Genomic DNA, 18173 nt, shown 5'->3' with positions numbered 1-18173 from the left:
TTTTATCTCCGTTATTTGTTCGAAGATTGCAATGAGATTGGTATCATTTTTATCGGGACTAAGCAGTCTTTCTAATAAACCCAACTTGTATTTTGTCTTCATGGCTCCTTGAAGCACGTCGTTTAAGCCCCCCATTATCACCAATAGTTGCTTCTCTGTCATTGTGTCCCAGACCTGCTCTTTCGCCTTCTCTATCACCACGCTAATTGTCTTTCCAGGGAGCGTGCTAGCCTTAACTCTGTTGTCCTCTTCTACCCTCTTTGTAACCACCTGCTCTGCCCTGCGCATGTTCGAGTCGCCCACAATGGTGACTCGCCGCTCCCTTGGTTCTTTTGGCTGCGCAGGTGTTTTTGCCGCCGAGGCTTTCGCGCTAATTGCCTCTGAGTAGCTCTTGCCCGGCGGCGACCCCTTCCCTTCTTCCACGACAGCGTTAGGCCCCTCTCCGTGACCAGCGCTGTCATGTCCTCCCGCTGCCTCATGCTCGGCGGCCCTGGCCTCAACTTGTCTTCCCGCCTCGGAGCCAGGCACCCTCGGTGCGCTTGCCCCGTGGCGTACGCCATTGCTTTTCGGAATGTCATCCCTCGGCACACACACGCTTTCTACCTGGGCTAGCTTCCCTTCCAGCACCTCCCGCTGTTGCCTTTCGGCTTTCAGCTCCTGCACTAACCCGTCCACCTGTACCTTCAGGTGCTCCTTCTCCTGCTCTAGCCGGTCGAGGCGCGACTCCATTACACACATTCTACACATAAAGTCCTGCCCTTCCGCATCCTCAGCTGTCTCGAACCTTGTATCCTCGAGTGGATACTCCCGCTTGCACATCATGCACGCAACGCCCGGCTTCTTCTTCGTCGGCATGTTTCAGAGCTACCTGACTGCGTCAACAAAGTTATTAGTACCGCTTTCTCCCGCACGTGCTACGCTAGAAAAGAAAAGACAAACACCGTGCGATGCTTGCCTACAGCATCTGCCTTTGTTGGTGCACTGCCAAAAAGGTGCTTAAACACACTACTAACACTAAACGTTACTTGTATTTACTCTACAGCATTACCTCCCTAAGAGAAAAACAAAACAAAGACATCGCATTCGCTGTCTGGGCCGGCCGTCGTCGCTGCGCTGGGAACACACGTCGGTCGTCCGCTGCGTGACTGAGTGCTACAGTATGGTGGCGCCATCTAGGTTCACTAACGGCAAACAAGGACTCCCAAACGACTGCAGAGCTATGGTCCCTAGCAATATCTTTCTAGGGACCATAGCAGAGCGGTCTGTTCCTGTGATGTCATTGCAGACCACGAAAACGCACGATTTAGCGGAGAAATCCAAATTTTAACTTAAATACCTCCTGAAACGTTTCGTATATACGGAAATAAGGGAATACGGAGTACTTTCCTAGAAGGACGCAAAGCCGCAACAAAACTGGGAATACTTTTCAGGAACACACGTGAACAAAATAGTGCATACTTATTCGAAAATTTGACACCGATTTTATGTCTGTAAGTTTACTAGAACTGCCAAATCATTCTCCGTATGAATTCCGTATATACGGAGTATACGGAAAACATACGGAGCGTCATTATGCTTATTATTGGAGATAAAAACACGAAACCTGTGCCAAAGTTTTTATAGCGCACACTAATGTGATTTCCTGTTTTTTATACTAACATCTACTTTCGGTGTGCTTGGGGGCGGCATGCCCCCAGCCCTTGTCCGAATGCAAGCGCTGCTTTATTCACAAAGATCGGACAAGGGCTGGGGGCACTATAAAACAAGAAATCTTTCGAATAACACTTATTCGAAAGATTTCTTGTTTGATAGTGCCCCCAGCCCTTGTCCGAATGTAAGCGCTGCTTATTCACAAAGAAATTAATTCATTTAAGTTATAATTTGGATTTCTTCGCCAAATCGTGCGTTTTCGCGGTCTGCAATGACATCACAGGAACCGACCGCTCTGCTATGGTCCCTAGAAAGATATTGCTAGGGACCATAGCTCTGCAGCCGATTAAGAATCCTTGTTTGCCGTTAGTGAACCTAGATGGCGCCACCACACTGTAGCAAGCCGTTTTCTGCCTTTGGCACGGATCAACAGTTTCCTTTTCCGTAGCCTTTTGTTTGTTTTCGACCGTATTTAAACCAGGCTTGTTTCTGTTCACGGAGAAAATAATCCTTTCTTGAAACATAGTTCTCGCTTGACAAATACGGTCACGTAAGACACCGTCGCTCGCGTCAATCGGCCAGTGTCGTCTGCAACAACCCCAAAGCCCCGCAGTGCTGTGCATCTGAACGAACCATAGTGAGCGCAGTACCAACAGCTGCATGCATCGGTGTTTCTATGTTCACGTGTGCTTTCGTAACTTCCAATCTTTGTTCCACCATTCTTACTGATATAAAAAGAATGTGCCCTAAATTTAAGCGCATGTTCGGCAAGCTTATTGGTTCTAACTAATTTGCGTTTGCTGTTGCCGCCCTCCGCCAATCCCAGAGCTGTCACATGTGACATTATAGGTTCTGTTGCAGGAAATGAGCTAGTGGGTCGCATAGCCATTCCTTTTTTTCCTAATTATGCAGCCTATTTTAGCGAAGTTTACGTTAATAGTGGTGTCAGTATGATTTTAACGAGGCAATCTTTTGAATGAACCAAACTTGTGTTTTCTCTTCATGGCTCCTTTAAAGGGGCCATGAAGACAAAACAGAAGTTTGTTTTATTCGAACGATTTCGTGCTTTATAATGCCGGCAGCGCTTGCCCTGACGCAAATGATGTTTTATTCACTGAGAAATTAATCAATCTACTTTTAAAGTTTGATTTTCGTGCGAAATAGTGTGTTTTCGTGGTCTGCCATGAAATCCCAGGAACCGATTGCTCTGCAGCCGTGCGCGATGCTTTGTTTACGGCTAGTGAACCTAGATGGCGCCTCCATACCACGGCAAGCCGTTATCTGCCTTTGGATTATTTTTGACTGTATTGAAACCTGGCTTATGTTTCTGTTCAGGGAGAAAAAAATCATTTCGTGAAACAGTGCTCGCTCGACAAACATGGTCGCATAAGTCCCCGCTGCTTGTATCAGTCGGCCAGTGTCGTCTGAGACAACCCCAAAGCCCCGCAGTCGTGTGCAGCTAAATCCAGCATAGTGCGCATCGGTACTTCTATGTTAACGTGTGCTTTTGTAACTTCCACTGTTTGTCCCACCATTCTTACTGCTTTAAAAAGAATGCGGCCTAAATTTAAGCGCACATAGCTCGTTCGGCAAGCTTATCAGTTCTGCCTAATTTGCGTTTACTTTTTTCGGCCTCCGTCAATCGCAGAGCTCGCTGGTATGACATCATAGGTTCTGTTGCTGGAAATGAGCTAGTGGGTCGCATGGCCATTCCTTTTTTCCTAATTATATAGCTTATTTGAGCGAAGTGTGTGTTAAAAGTGGTGCAGTATGATTCTAACGAGGCAATCTTTTGAATAAACCAAACTTGTGTTTTGTCTTCTGGCCCCTTTAAGGGTTACTATATACTCTTTAACTATGTATTTTCTGGTCGGCACCACATGCACAAGCTATACTCTGGCAGACAAATTCATACTCGTTCTTCCTTGGATCCGGCAATCACGGGCAAATTTTTAGTTTGCGATTATAAGAAAAAAACATAGCACCAAACTTTTCTTAGCATCGAATGCATCATATACATATATACGCCTACCTTACATTCTTTTGTAGTATGCGACAACGTCACAGTCGCTGAATCTTTGCCTCGTAAGCGCGTGTTCATGGAGCGAGGTACAAGTCTGAAGTTCGGCTTCGCTTTTCACCAAACGCGAAAGAACAAGCACATATGTCGCAAACTAATGCGCTACCAGTGCATATTTTAGCTCAGAGGACTACTCCTTCACGCCCGGTTTTTATCGTTTATGTGCTGTCTTCGAGCCACGGGTGCATGCGTTAGCTTGCACGCAGGGGCTCAGAGTCGCAGAAGTTCCTGTAGCCGACGACGCGACAGTTCTTGCCGGCCACCGCATTGCGGTGCCGCCATCGCAAGAGTTCAGGGAATTCCTGTTCAGACTCTCACGTGGATATCTGTCGTGTGTACTGTCATAGGCCTGATGCGACCATTGTCTTCTTGAGAAATTCCAGGCAGAGGTTAGACAAAGGTTACCAAATTACCAAAACGTTAGATAAATTACAACAAAGCTGCGGGCAGGAAAATAATCGGGGATGAACGCGCGTGAATCTACAGCACCGGAAGGCGGCCTCAAAGAGCGACACCGTCGCTATCACCATCATTCATTCCACGAGCTTCGGCACGCGGCATTTCTTGCGTCATGTCCGAACGAGAGCACGTGGCATTGCACCGTCTGTCATCGTTCGTGTGCCAGGCGTAGCAGCGACACGGCCGTACTGCCCGATAGCCGAGCTCGGTGCAACCCATCGAGAGGCAAGTTCGCATTGCATCTGCCGGCGTCGAACATAGTGCCCTTGTTCAGCGTGGGGGACTGTCTCTCGCAGTACCGGCAGTCGTTTGTCGATCCCGCAGGAGGAGGAACGTCTGAGCTCGGTGCAGCCCATCGAGAGGCAAGTGCGCGTTGCATCTGCCGGCGTCTAGCACATTGTACTTGTTCAGCGGGAGGGACTGTCCCTCAAAGCGCCGGCGCTCATCTGCCACTCCCGCAGGCGGAGGAACAGATGCGGAGGATGACCGGAGGCTTGGATGCGGGTCTCGCAATGGGCAACGGTGCCTCGGTAGCGTCGCCGGTCCCCGCCATTGCCAGCGCCTCGCGCGGGAACACGCGGCAACTCATCCAGGTAGGTGGCGGTGACGGACACATTCCAAGCCAATTATGGAGCCAGGAACCCCACTGAAGCACCCAACTTCGGGGAATTTTCGCGAACTGAATCAAAATCTACATTCAGTATTTATACGAGGTGCCATCGGGTTGTTGCCGGAGATGCCAATCATGACTAGACACACTCACTTGTTTTGTGTCGCACTTCTTGATGGGGCTTAAAGCGCCGAAACTACCCAGGTTATTAGGCGCGCCGTCATGGAGGGCTCCGGTTTAATTTTGACCACCTCGGGATATTTCACGTGCGCCGAAATATCGAACACACGGCGTTTTTGCTTACCGCCTATATCAGGAAAGCGGCCGTCGCGGCCGGGAATCGAACTCGCGTCTATCTGCTGTGAAGCACAACGCCCCAGCCACTTTGCCACCGCGGCGGTTGTGTCGGACTTGTGCGTGCCGTGCACGAAATTGATTGTGAAGTCTTTCATCTGCGTCCACCTGACACAAAGTGCTAGTGCAAGCCCTTTACTTGGTGATGGACAAATTTCAATGCATTCCATCGAGCACAACCGCAACAGAAGCAGCCTCAATGTGTGCATTTTTTGTTGCCCTCTGGTTTTATTCAGTCATTTTTTCAGTGCAGAGAACATTTCCAAGAGCAAGATTTGTAGTACGCTCGTTTTTTTTGCACCTCTCCTACTCATGTTCACCGCGTATCCCGCGGGGCTTTAAAAAAATCGCGGGTCATCTCCATTAACGTGAAACCTGGGGAAGGGCGAAGATTGCAGCAGCGTATTCAAAGGTTGTGGGTCTCTCTTGCCACACGGCGCGCGGTGATTGGGTGCCGGAGATGGCCCGGTAGTAGAAGCAATCGCGCGCTTGTTGGGGCGGTGGCGCCCTCTTTTGTATTGAACCGGAATTAAGCAATTAAATGGCGGTCTGGCGAAAGCGGCGGCGGGCGTACACGGAGGCCATGCGTGCGTACGCCGTTTCTCTAGCCCGGCCTATTTAAATGAGAGTCTGGCCGCTGCACGCGTTCCAGCGCGAGGCGTTCGAAAACGAGCAGTCCCGGTTTGTTCTTTTAGTACGCGTTTTTGCCCACGAAGATTAAACGTTCTAGCGCGAGGCGTATGAAAATGTCTGAAAGGTGTTTCGAGTGCTTTGACTTCATGAGACGACAGTGCTGTTCTCATGAGAGCTCAGGCAGGCGTGGTCGGTCGACGGCTTTGATATTCACGAAAATTTTATATATAGCTTCTTGTGCACAGGGGAAAACATGTGAAGTTATTGTGGAAACATGTTTGTTCTCTTTCTCAAAATAATTCCCAAAGCCGGAACGGATCACTGACGCGTTGAGCGGCTAGCGGAAAATCGGAAACTTGTACCGCTGTAAAACAAAAACTACTGCATTTACCGCCCTAGTTAATTTTATATGCAGAATTTGCATACTCTCAACCAATACAACGTATTCGTGTTTGTCTTGCAGAGGGAATTCCTTTTAATAAAAATTCTCATATTAGAAAAATGTTTGAAAATTGCCCAAATGTGGGGCTTTTTTTCTGGGGATCTGAACAAGCTTGGTAGTTGAAATTTGTTTGTGTCATTCCTCCATCCTTTTTTCAATCTTTGTGCCAATTTTATTTTATGTGGGGAAGACACTTCAACATGAAAAAAGCTCTGTGGGGCTTTTTTCGTGTTGAAAGGGCTCGGCCTGTCGGCGGCTCATGTCGTCGTATTCTCATGTGGTCACGGTACTAAAACACCGGCACACCCCTTTTCCAAGGCCTCACGCTAACAAGCCTCAGCAAGCGCGCGATTCCTCCTGTCACCGGCGCTTCTCCGGCGCCCAATCAGCGCACGCCATGTGGAAAGAGAGACACTTAAAATCCTAGAGTACACTGATACACTGCATGCTTCGCGCCTTTCCAAGTTTCACGTTAGTAGAGATGGCCCGAGATTTTTTCTTGGAACGCCAAGAAAGTACAGAACTCAACCGGCAAGAGGTAGGCCCCGACATTCTCCAAAATGATCCAGCTATGCGGTTGGAAGTTATAAATAAAAAATTCAGGGGGTGACGTCACTGATAAAGGGCCATTGTATTTCCAAAAACCAGGCAGAAAATTTTTGTTTTCCGGAAGACAATACAAAAGTCAGAAACTCTATAGTTACCTCATTTTTTCGCGCACCAGTATGTAAATGGGGAGGCATAGGAGCGATACTGGTTAATGTATTCGAAATGCAAAGGCTCTGTTTAATGTTTCATGTGCAAACTGTTTTCGAGCGACCCGAGTTCTTTCACCATGCACGGCGGGATTCGAAAAAGGAGGAAAGGGTTGCGCACATGCAGTGTCGAACACTGGCACTGCGTGGCAGCATGGCTAGCTTGCTGTTACTCGAGCGGCACAATTGACACGGATAAGCACCTCCTCGCAAAGACCGCTTACTGGACAGAGATGAGGGGTTGCGTAGCTGTAGTAATTAAGCTTCTATATGAGCACAGCCGGTCGTTTAGGGCCACTGAGGAGCTTTTTGGTTCTCCTATGAATGGCCCTAGCTTGTTTTCGCCGAGGAATACCGTAGCTTGTGTTCTGTGTGCTTCAAAAACAAATGTCCCGCATTACATTCGCGTGAATCCCATTCATCGCACCATTTTTTTTTTAATTTGGGGGCAGCTAACATAGGGCTCCAAGAGATGGCAGAGGTGGCTGGAGGCGAAGGGGAAGGGGGAGGGCACATTAGCCCAAGGCCCCTATTCCATTTAACCCGGCCCCGGTCCTGTGATGCGTTACTCCGTCCGCCTTACAGCAAATATTCTTATCAATAACAGCAAGCGCTGCGATGCGCTCGATGGCGGGTCACCAGGGAGCGGACAGCGTCACGTTGGCTTTCAGTGAAGAAGACGATCGGGAGGAAAAGGCCAAGGACATTGCGTTCATTTTCGCTCTCCGGCTGCTTACGAAAGAAAATCATTGTGCTACGTGCGCAACTGTAAGGTTCCGGATGCGGCCAAACGCGCAGTGAGCCCTTCTGGGACTTCTGCGCGAGCGTGAACGCAGCGAGCGCAAACAAGTGGAGCCCAACTGCTTGCCTACATTCCGAATAGCTTGGGAACAATGTCTGCAAAAAAAGTCCATATTTTTCTTACGCAACGAAGAGATCGGCACCGGACTTGCCCTCTCCCGTCGGAACAGCAACCAACATTGAGCAAACGTTGAACAACAGTGGGTAAGATACCGCACTACAGTGGATGGGGAAGAAAGGAGGAGGGAGGGAAGGAGGACGAGATTGACGCTGCAACTAATAATTATTAGCAGTATAGCGCCAGGGCATACCTTGCAATCCTGAAGTTCTGCGCTAGTTCGACCAGCTCATGGTACTCCCGGAACAAGGACCAGTAGAGAGGTCAATGATTCCTTGAAGTGGGTGGGCTGATCGGGGAATACGCCTTAAAGGAATTAATCGCTTTTGCTGAGCGGGTTACGTTTTGCCGCGGGACCCTGCGCTTTGAAGAAGTGACCCCCCCCCCCAAAAAAAAAAAAACCATCTGGGAAATGCACGCAGGGGTGAACTTCCCAAATTTGCTTTGATTTTTTACGAGTGCGATAACGGAAGTCCTGCACGTATACTGCGCGCGCGCATGCACGCACAACGTTTCCTGCGAAGTTTACTCCTAAGTGAATCTCGGTAGCTTTTCTTCGAATTAAAATCTGTTTTTTTGCTTGATGGTAGAGGAAAATTCGTGAAGTGACAGCTTCGCAATTAGCACTACTTTACGCCGTCTATGGTATCAGTGTGGGCTGAGCGCTTCGCAGCAGCAAGCACCCCTGAGTCCTCGTGATCTTCCGCATTTATTGTTGAGCGTAGCGCCATTTCTATCTTCATCGTTGTTTGTACTGCACCAAACATTTGCGCTGCTGAGTCAAAGAACGCAGGTTCGATTCCCTGCCGCGGCGGCCGCTTTTCTGATGGAGGCAAAAAGCAAAAAAGGGGGTGTGTTCGAGATTTCAGCGTGCATAAAGATCCCCAGGTGGTCAAAATTAATCCCGAGTTCCCCAATAGGGCACACCCTGGCTGAGGAAATGCTTTAGCGTTGACGCGTTAAACCCATAATCAATCAATGAAACCTACATGAATAATGTTGGCCCTCCGTCATAAGCATATTTATGAGCGACTGCACTGGGTTCACTTGCCGTGGCTGTTTGCGCTCGCCGTCTGTATGACAGCCGTGCTAGTTTAGTTGTGCCGGGCATGTCACGTAGTTTTGAGGCCCTCAGTGCTGCGCGTTCTTGCCCCCGTATAGTCGGTGACTGCGCGCGGCTGGATTTTTTCTGCTGTCGTGTTGTGCGTCCGACAAGCGCATCGCGCGCCGAACTACAACTGCCGTGTCATGGTGCAGACGATGACTTCAGGAGCCGGTCTCAAGCCCCCAGCCAACACGGCAGACCTTGCGGACCTGGGGGAATTCAACAGCCCCGAGTTGAAGTACCTGTTCGGGGACAAGAGCGACGTGAACGACCCCAAGAACCAGGCGGAATGGATGGCGGAGAAGCTCATCGGGGTGTCCCACGAGTCGCAGGGCTTCGTCACGGGCAGCGTGAAGGGCAAGCGCGGCGGCGAGCTCGAAGTCGAAGTGCTCGACACGGGCAAGCGCTTTCTCTTCAGTGAAGAACACGTCCAGAAGATGCACCCACCGAAATTCAACAAGGTCGAGGACATGGCAGAGCTGACATTTCCCAACGGTGCGTCCGCTCTGCAGCACAACATCAAGGATCGCTACTATTCTGGACTGCTATACACGTACTCTGGCCTGCCCTGCGTGGTTATGAACGCGTACAAAAAGCTTCCCATCTACACCGAGAAGGTCATAGAGCTGTTCAAAGGCAAGAAGCGCCATGAAGTGCCTCCGCACATCTTCGCCGTCACCGACGGATCGTCCCGGAGCATGCTTCAAGCCCGGGAGGACCAGTCCATCTTGTGCAGGGGCGAATCCGGCGCCGGCAAGACGGGGAACACCAAGAAAGTCATCCAGTACCTGGCCTACGTCGCGTCATCCAGGCCGCGCTCGTCGACGTCCTCTGCAGTCCACTCGAATTATCAACCACCATTGTACGACATGGTAAGTCGCTCAGCGGACAATCCTTCCGTTTTATTTGTATTTTGTGGGCTTTCAGAAGTTGTTTTATAAATAGCTGAATACATGGCAAAAAAAAAAACGTTTCAGCTGTTACGTTAAAAAATCTTACACCCCTCCGTCTAACTACGAGGATGGTTGAACGCGAAGCTTTCTCCTGGTGGATTCTTTGGTGGGGCAATCCCCCACTGCGCGTACGTGCTAGTCTGGAGGAACGCACCACTTTTCCAGGACACCCCCAGTAAATCTGGGGTGTGCACTCCGAGGGCCTATCGTTTGGGTTTGGGGTGTAGAGTTTAATATTTCGTAAACTACAAATCTTCAACTGAAAATGGTGTCAGGCGTACAATCAACCTGGAAAGTTTGGTGAGTGTACAGGTTTGATTGTTAACACCAGCTCAAAGACACGGGCGAAGACAAAAACTTAATGCTCGGGCTGAACCTGAATTCAAGGCAATTTACAATGCATGCAAATGTTTGCTGATACTTAACGTATGCAATTACTGTAACTGCGGGCTATAACTGTAACCTAACGTATGATCATGCTGTACGAGCGCGTTTTGTGCCATGCCCTATTTGGAGATTTTGCCATGTTCAATTTTGTACTTTTGTTTCCTCATCAGTATTGGGACTCCTACCGACTTGGACTTAGCGTGAGACTGGCCATGGGTGGTGAAGCAGCTGAAGCGGACGTCTCGCACTACTTCTACCACATCGATCAAGATTATAAAAGCGTTATTATTACGAAAAATGAATCGCGTGGCTCTCAATATGTTAGACGCTACCGGAATCCCGTTATAAGCGATAGCCCAAATCCCAAGCGTGTGCCTGAGGACACTCCGCTATTTTCTTCCGATGGCTCAGCTTGCGGCCGCGGATTTTTGGCAAATGCGACTGGAGGGTATCCCTGCGTTAGACTTGTCTGACATCTAGTGCGCTTGCCTGATTTGCAAGAACTATGCTTCTGTGGTAGCTAGCTGTGTCAAGCCTAGACATCGTTCGCAGGAGGGGCAAAAGGAGGGAGCCGGGGGAGGAGAGAGTGGCAAGAGAATTTAATTAGCGCAACAAACTTTCGCATTACTGGAACTGTTCTGTTAATGCAACCCTGCCGCAATCTTCGGAATCCGTCGAGTTATTTTTTATTGCGATTGTCCCTTTCGGGCAACCCAAACGCGAAGTTTTGGTACGCCTGTTGTCGTGTCTTTCACTCAGCACAGCCGACTAGCTGAAAGAGTTGAACTTGGAACAATTGTTCAATAAGTATGCATAGGAAAAACCGTTCCAAACCGCTGGCATGGATGATACGTGTACACATGGTGCAGCGCCAAAAAAGCAACGTCCCTCTACCTAGTAGTATACGCTGGGTTGCTTTTGTCGATAGCCATTTAAAAAAAATGCACCGCGTTCAAATGGAGTCGAGTTGCGCGACCTCCAACCAGATGGGGAAACAGTAGCGGGAGCGCGGGAAAATAAATAGCCTTGAGGACATCGCCTTTGCATTAGCCATTCGAAGTGCGGGATGGGGGGTGAGTGACGAGCCTATGGGGTTGGAATGGGAGAGAGGTTGCAGGGGCGCACTAAAGTTTGGGCTGTTAACGACATTTTGCATCGGTGAAAGCACATACAGGGTGTTGCGATGATAATAGGAACACAATTTTTTTGTGAGTGAACCGCTGCTCGGTTCGTGCTTAATTCACACGAAGGTCGTATTTTGGGGTCTATTTTGTTTGACACCGGGAACAACGATGGTGCTTACCGGTTTGTTGTGAAAATAAATATCGATTTTCGCCTGTGGGGAAATCGCGGCCGATTTGAAGGCGCGTGCCAATGCAAGGTCATAATTAGAGTTCCTCTATATAGCTCCCGCAGGAACTATATAGAGGAACTCTAGTCATCATGGGACGATGGCGCCACCTAGGGTATGGAGAACGAAACGGACGATGGGGATTCATGGTAAGGAGGAGCCAAATGGTGTAGCAGACGATCAGAAAATCTGTTTTGTCCCCAGTTTACGATGATCAAAGAGAGTTGCATAATTGCTGATACCAACCATAATAAAATATTCCCATGGTTAGTTGTTGCCATAAACGTTGGATTTGTTTTCTTACCTGATTTCACATTTCCTGATTGCCTGCTACCTCATTTGGCTCCTCCCTACCGTGGAAGGAGCGTGAATCCCCATCGTCGGTTTCCCTCTGCATACCGGAGGTGGCGCCATCGTTCCAAGATCAGCTTGCAGTGGCTCGCCCGTCCAAATCGGCTGCCATTTTGCCATAAGCGAAAATCGTTTTTATTTATTTTCATTATAAAAAGTTAAGTACCGTCATTGTTTCTCGTGTCAAACAAATTAGACCACAAAATGCGACCTTCGTGTGAAGTTTGAGAGAGAGAGACAGAGCCAAACTTTAAATGAGCATTCGTATGCTTGGGGACGGCTTCTTAGTCCATGGAAGTCCAAGCGTGGTATTTGTACGTTCCGCCCTCTCCGTTAGCCTGACCGGATCGGCGAGGTGTACGCTGGACAGCGCTGTCTCCCACTGCTCTAGGTTGGGGTTGGGGAAAGGGGGTGCAATTCCTGTTTTTGGCTACATTCCCAGAGTGGCAAGAATCCGAGCCTGAGCCTGAATTTTCACGGAACTTGCATTGAGGTGGATTCTGATTGGGGAACTGCATATGGGTCTGGACTGGGTGAGGGAAGATTATCTATATGTGGTGATTTGTCTGGTTTCGGGATCAGTCGCACCTCTGCTGTCTTCCGGGAGATGGGAAGCTTGCCTGTGCGCCAGAAGACGCCGAAATGTTCTGTGAAGTTTTCTACAGCCCTGTCATACAAGTTAGCCAATGCTTTGTTGGTGATTTGGTCTTGCCCAGGGGAGCTGGAGGGTTTGCAGGCTGAAATGGCGGCTCGGACCTCGTAGACTTCAATGTCTGTCTAACAGGAGGTTAGGTGGACCTTCATAACGGGGAGAAGCACCTCCTTTTCCAGGATGTAGGTATTTGTTCTTTAAATCTTGAATGAGGTCATCTGCGGTTCCCGTACAAGTACAGAATGCATGCTAGGCTTCTACTGGTCACTCCATTGTTCTTGATGGGGTCGAAAGGTGTCGCAGCAGGCGCCACGTTTTGCCAGTAGAGAGCGTTCCCTGGAGGCCGTCACCCAACATAAGCCAATTCTCTTTCTTTGCACAGGTGGACCGTGTACTCCGCCGCCTGCAGCTTACTTAGTTGCGCTATACATTTCTTAAGCCGGCGGTTATGTCTCTGCTTCTTCCAGCGTCTGGTCAGGCTGTGCCTGGCTTCCCAGATGGGCTGGAGTTTGGAATCGACATGCGGTGTTAGTTATGTTGGGGCTGTTGTTTTCGTGTTGGCTTTTACGTCTCGTATAACACTCTCCGCCCACTGGTCGTAAGACTACCCCTTCGAATGGTCACTATCTTTCCTTTGTTTTCTGAACTTGTCCCAATCAATTCATTCCGCTGCACCGATGTGCGACCTGTAGCTTAAGCCTCTAATTAAGGCTTGTATGAAATCATGAAGGGATCCCAAGTTCTCCATGGTGTTGGTCCATGTGAAGTCGAGCAAGCCTCGGAGAAGGGATACGTCTGGGCCCGTGTTTCTAGAAACGCTGTTCCCTGTGCGGGTTGGGGTGTGCGGATCATTAGGAGCGTGAGGCTGTGCGATTCTATAACATTGAGTACATCTTTCCCCCTTTTACTGCTGCATGTGTATCCCCGAAGTTTGTGCACTGTATTAAGGTCCCCCAACACGAGGAGAAAAGAACTACCAGAGAGTTAGAGGGCTACACGCGCAGTACCTTCTTTATCTGGTCGCTTTCTGAAGGGCCGGCAGTAGACGTTGAGAATAAAGATGCTGCATTTAAGTTTGAGCGCGAACCGAGCAGCGGTTCGTTCAGGAAAAAAAAGTGTTCCAATTATTGTAACACCCTGTACAGTGCCATTTTTTTCTCTTAGTCAATTCCTCGAACGTGGTGTGAATGTGCACGGTCGCTTCAGCAAAGCGAGCCAAGTCCAGTTACTCACAATGTCGGCTCTACCGAATATTTCATCCGGTCTGAATGATTGATTGATTGATTGTGGGGTTTAACGCGCCGACGCAACGAAGGCGATGAGGCGCGCCGTAGTGGAGGGCTCCGGATTAATTTTGACCACCTGGGGATCTTTAACGTGCGCCGAAATCTCGTACACACGGGCGTTTTTGCTTTTCGCCTCCATCAGAAAAGCGGCTGAATGAACAAATCAACGAAGGAACGAACGAACGAACGAATGAATGAATGAATGAATGAATGAATGAATGAATGAATGAATGAATGAATGAATGAATTATCGTAAGTCTTACATAGTAGGAAGGACGATTTGGGAAAACAGTTGCTCACTGGCTAGTTGATCAGCCAAAAAAAGGCAGGTAAACACAATGAAGCCAAGCAGCGGAAGGAATTAAAAAAGGGAAAAACTATGATCACCCGTGCAACGCCATCCGGGATTCCAACCGGCGACTTCGGTTGCCCGGGCGCGAAGCTTTAGTCCACTGCGCAATTTTTTTGTTGTCCGTATGGCATTTATTGCACTACATGTCAATGTAGGAAAGAATATTTACAACGCATATTTACGACTATGTACACATACAAATGAGTTAACTGCCGATTGCGCGGAAATAACCTGCATACTTCGTTGAAACCCACCCTTTGTGTCCAATTTGTGTCCAACCAGATTCAAGGATTACTGGCTGGTTAACTGAACAGTTCTTGAATAGCAGTTCCGCAGTAAGGTTCCACAAGGTTCCATAGCTGACCTCCAGCAACAGCACTGTTTCAGCTGCGACTGCGATTTCTCCCTGCTCGAATAGTTCTCGCCGTGCTTTTGTTTTACTCTTTACTTTGGTCGATATTGATTCCTTATTACCTAGCTCACAAATCGACCGTAACTCCTCTTCTGCTGTTAACTGAGCTTACATTTTCTACTAGCGTTGCTGGTCGCACACGAATCTGCTGTTCGTAACTCCGGGAAAGGAATTTTGCCAGAGCGAACGGCCGAAATGTAGTAAGCCGAAATACGGATTGCATGTGTTCAGCTGAAACTTCATGGACCTTACTACGCTTATTGCACTCTAAGAACTAGCAGCACAGAGCCACTTTCATTACTGTACGAATGTTTTCGGGGCGCAGTTCTCGCTTTTAGGGGCGAAGCTCCTTAAGTCATGGGTCTGTCCATCCCTTGTATCTCGTGGTACGTGACCGCCGCATGCTTTCGGAGATGTCGCAAAGTGGGCCGCGTTGCACGCGCAAGAACCGGCTGCAACCGGCAGCGCAAACTCGGCACCGGGAGCGCGAGCTTGTCTGTGTTCGCCAACGGAGGCGCGAGCGCACGTGCACTCCGAGGGGGAGATCACGCCACGAACGCAGGCAGTCGTTCTCGGAGATCGAACGATAAGCAAGGACCTTTGCTCGTTTCCTCTCGTCTTGTTCGGGCACAAGTTCGCCCTAAATAAAAGTTCTTTCTTTACCGTTGTGTCCCATCCTACGTGACAAATTGTGGTGGAGGTGCGGGGTAGTCCTCGATGGCGCGGGGTCTTTCACCAGGTCTGGGCCTGGGAGCATTGACTCCGAAAATAAAAGTTGATTTGTACAATGTACGCACACAGTCCTACGTCTTTCTTAATGATGTAATGGGCGAACTTTCACGGGAGCGTTCCGGTTACCGATGATCTCCCCCTCCCGAGCTTCGCCCCACTTATCATCATTCATTCCGTGGATATGGCGTAATTTTTTTTGGATAGATTTCTGAGTACCGGCGAGCGCTCGGCCGATCAACAAAGTGTTCGGGTGTAGGGCCGTTTGTCACATGGCGTTGCGTCAAAGGCCGGTTCGTAATAGGCCGTTTGTTCACATAGGTCATTCGTCATAGGCCCGTTTGTCACTTAGGAAATTTCGTTATAGGAACGAAAAAAAAAAACGCGGTTTTTTTAGACGTGAGTGGTGATAAGGCCTGACTATAACTAATTTACACACTCGATAATGAACCTTTTTTCCAGTACCGGTCTTCCTAGCGGCCGCCACGGCGATCATAAACTAGCAGTAAGGCACGCCCCCAAATATATTTGGCTTTCGGGGAACCCATGAACGAAATATTCTGGTACTTAAGTCCATCCCGCTCCCACGCCTCCCCCGTGTCTTTCACATGAATGTCAAGGTAGCAGGCGCACACTCGCGTGACTGATTTGCAGTAACCAAAGCACCCATTTTTCTTAACTTTTCATATTCATTGCTCACTGGTAGCCAAGTGCTCGCAGCGTGGACATTTTTGCCCCTATCCTTTGAAAACCTTTTTTGTTGTGCACATACGAACTCACTGCGAACTTTGCGAAAAGAGGAAACAAAACGTGCAGCTTCCCCAAGGAGCAAGCTCAAGGGGCACCGTTTAGTTTATTTCGCCTGAGGCTACTGCCAAGAATGGCGAACCGGCAGCCCGCGCATGCGCAGATCGCTACTGGAAAATGGTCCATTAAATAATTAGTTGCATCACTTGTAATAAACCACCAATAAATGACACGGAATGGCCCACGTGAAAGAGAGAGAGAGAGAGAGACAAACATTTATTTTAGTAATGAGCAGGAGGATGTTCTTAGGGCCTCCACCCAGTGAGAGGCATCCTTATTCCAAGATGCCTTGGAGCTGGCTGGCCGTCCGGGCCCGTTCCACCAGTCGGCGCTGGTCCGAGAGCTCGGAGCTGGTCAGCTGCTCCACCCACTGCTCATAGGTAGGGTTGCGATTTGGGGTTAGAGTGGGGGTCCGTTGGCACTCCCATACCACGTGGTATAGGGTGCCAGCAACGGGCAAAAGTTACAGGTGGCAGGGTATTGGGTGGGGTACATAGCGTTCAGTAGGGTGTTATGGGGATACGAATTGGTTTGGAGGCGCCGGAAAGTGGTTTCTTCGTCGCGTGTTAGTTGTGCATGAGGTGGCGGGAAGCGACGGTGGTCGTTTTAAGTGCGAATGCACTTCTTAAGCGAGCCTGAAGCGTCCGCCGCCGTCCGCATTCCGCCGCCGTCCGCATAGCAACAGCTGCGGGTGCGCGCGCTCCTCGTCTTCCTTGGCAACGGGGGGAGATGGGCGCGCGCTGCCTGGCCGCTGACATGGCACATACCCACGTGGGGGATTGGCCAGGAATCTCCTCGTCTTCCTTGGCAACGGGGGGAGATGGGCGCGCGCTGCCTGGCCGCTGACATGGCACATACCCACGTGGGGGATTGGCCAGGAATCGGGCGTGAGAAGGGCTAATGCACCCGCTTAAAGGAGTACTGACACGAAATTTCAAAGCTGAGATCCGCTCTACCAATCAAGTACAACGACAACACAAATAGGTGTCTGTGAATAAATGCATCTTTCTTTCTTTGTAGTTGTGTGTGTGTGTGTGTGATCTCTCTTTCGCGAACATTACCGAACCGCGCAAATTCAACTCGTGCATTCGCACTTTCACATTCTTCCCCTCGGGGAAATGCGGGGAATTTTTTGTAGTAGGATAAGATTTCGGTGTATGTATGGATTGGTGCTGGCTTTGAGGCGCTTCGGTCGTTGTTTTCTCCCTCTGAGGTAACGGCCCGGTGTGTATGAGCACGGGCAGCGGCGTGTGCCGCCTCGTTCCCTTCGAGGGACTGGTGGCCGGGTGACCAGATGATGTTAATTTCTGGTAGTCTTTTTAGTTGGCGTAGAAGGTGCAGTGCTGGTTGAAAACATGAAAAAAACATTTACTAGTTCAACATTTTACAACTCAAAACGCAATGTTCCTGGCAGCTGCCCTTAAAGGGGCACTGACACAAAAATTTTGCATCTTGTTTTTTTTGTTGCGATAAGTAGCTAGTGACCTACTTATAACCTGTATAAACCTCATTTGCTTCAGCGTGCGACGGTTGTTTAATTAGAGGCATTTTCAATGCGGCCAGTCCCAGTTTCGGTTTCAGCGAGTGCCGCGAAACGATGGATTTTGTGGATTTTCTGTGAACAAAGCTGACCACGTGACCGTCGGAGGGATATCACAGAGCAGAGCTGCCGTAGCACTGTCGAATCCGCATCGCCGGCAGTTTCTGCGAATGCCCCCACGTAGTGATCTTGTGAGCCGCTTAATTAAAAAGCGACCGTGGACGTGACGCAGGCGCTGCGAGTGCAAATGCTACCGCGGCTAAAGAACGACGCGCGACGCTCGAATTCAGTGGTGGCAAGACGCGCGCTGGGAGCAGCCGGCCGGTCTGCCTACAGGTCCGCCTAC

The 18173-nt window shown here is 49.5% G+C and overlaps 1 protein-coding gene across 1 annotated transcript; it reads left to right on the top strand.

Annotated features, from left to right (window-relative positions):
• Positions 1 to 459: 459 nt before the first annotated feature.
• On the top strand, positions 460 to 13119 carry LOC144177300 (myosin heavy chain, non-muscle-like). Its single transcript, XM_077705257.1, has 5 exons — positions 460 to 533; positions 4486 to 4555; positions 4651 to 4782; positions 9160 to 9879; positions 13084 to 13119. Exons 1-5 carry the CDS (start codon positions 460 to 462, stop codon positions 13117 to 13119), a joined length of 1032 nt encoding a protein of 343 aa, XP_077561383.1.
• Positions 13120 to 18173: the final 5054 nt, after the last annotated feature.

Source organism: Haemaphysalis longicornis, unplaced genomic scaffold (genome assembly GCF_048455015.1).
Source record: "Haemaphysalis longicornis isolate Haplotype H1 unplaced genomic scaffold, Haemaphysalis longicornis Haplotype H1 scaffold_1, whole genome shotgun sequence".
Classification (NCBI taxonomy): domain Eukaryota; kingdom Metazoa; phylum Arthropoda; class Arachnida; order Ixodida; family Ixodidae; genus Haemaphysalis; species Haemaphysalis longicornis.
This window is presented reverse-complemented; position numbering and strand designations above follow the sequence as displayed.

Excerpts from the sequence above, each read along its gene's own strand:
- LOC144177300 (XM_077705257.1), top strand. The coding sequence starts at position 460 with ATGTCCTCCCGCTGCCTCATGCTCGGCGGCCCTGGCCTCAACTTGTCT. Across the intron at positions 534-4,485 it reads CTCGGAGCCAGGCACCCTCG|TACCGGCAGTCGTTTGTCGA; the intron begins GTGCGCTTGCCC and ends TGTCTCTCGCAG. Across the intron at positions 4,783-9,159 it reads ACACGCGGCAACTCATCCAG|ACGATGACTTCAGGAGCCGG; the intron begins GTAGGTGGCGGT and ends GTCATGGTGCAG.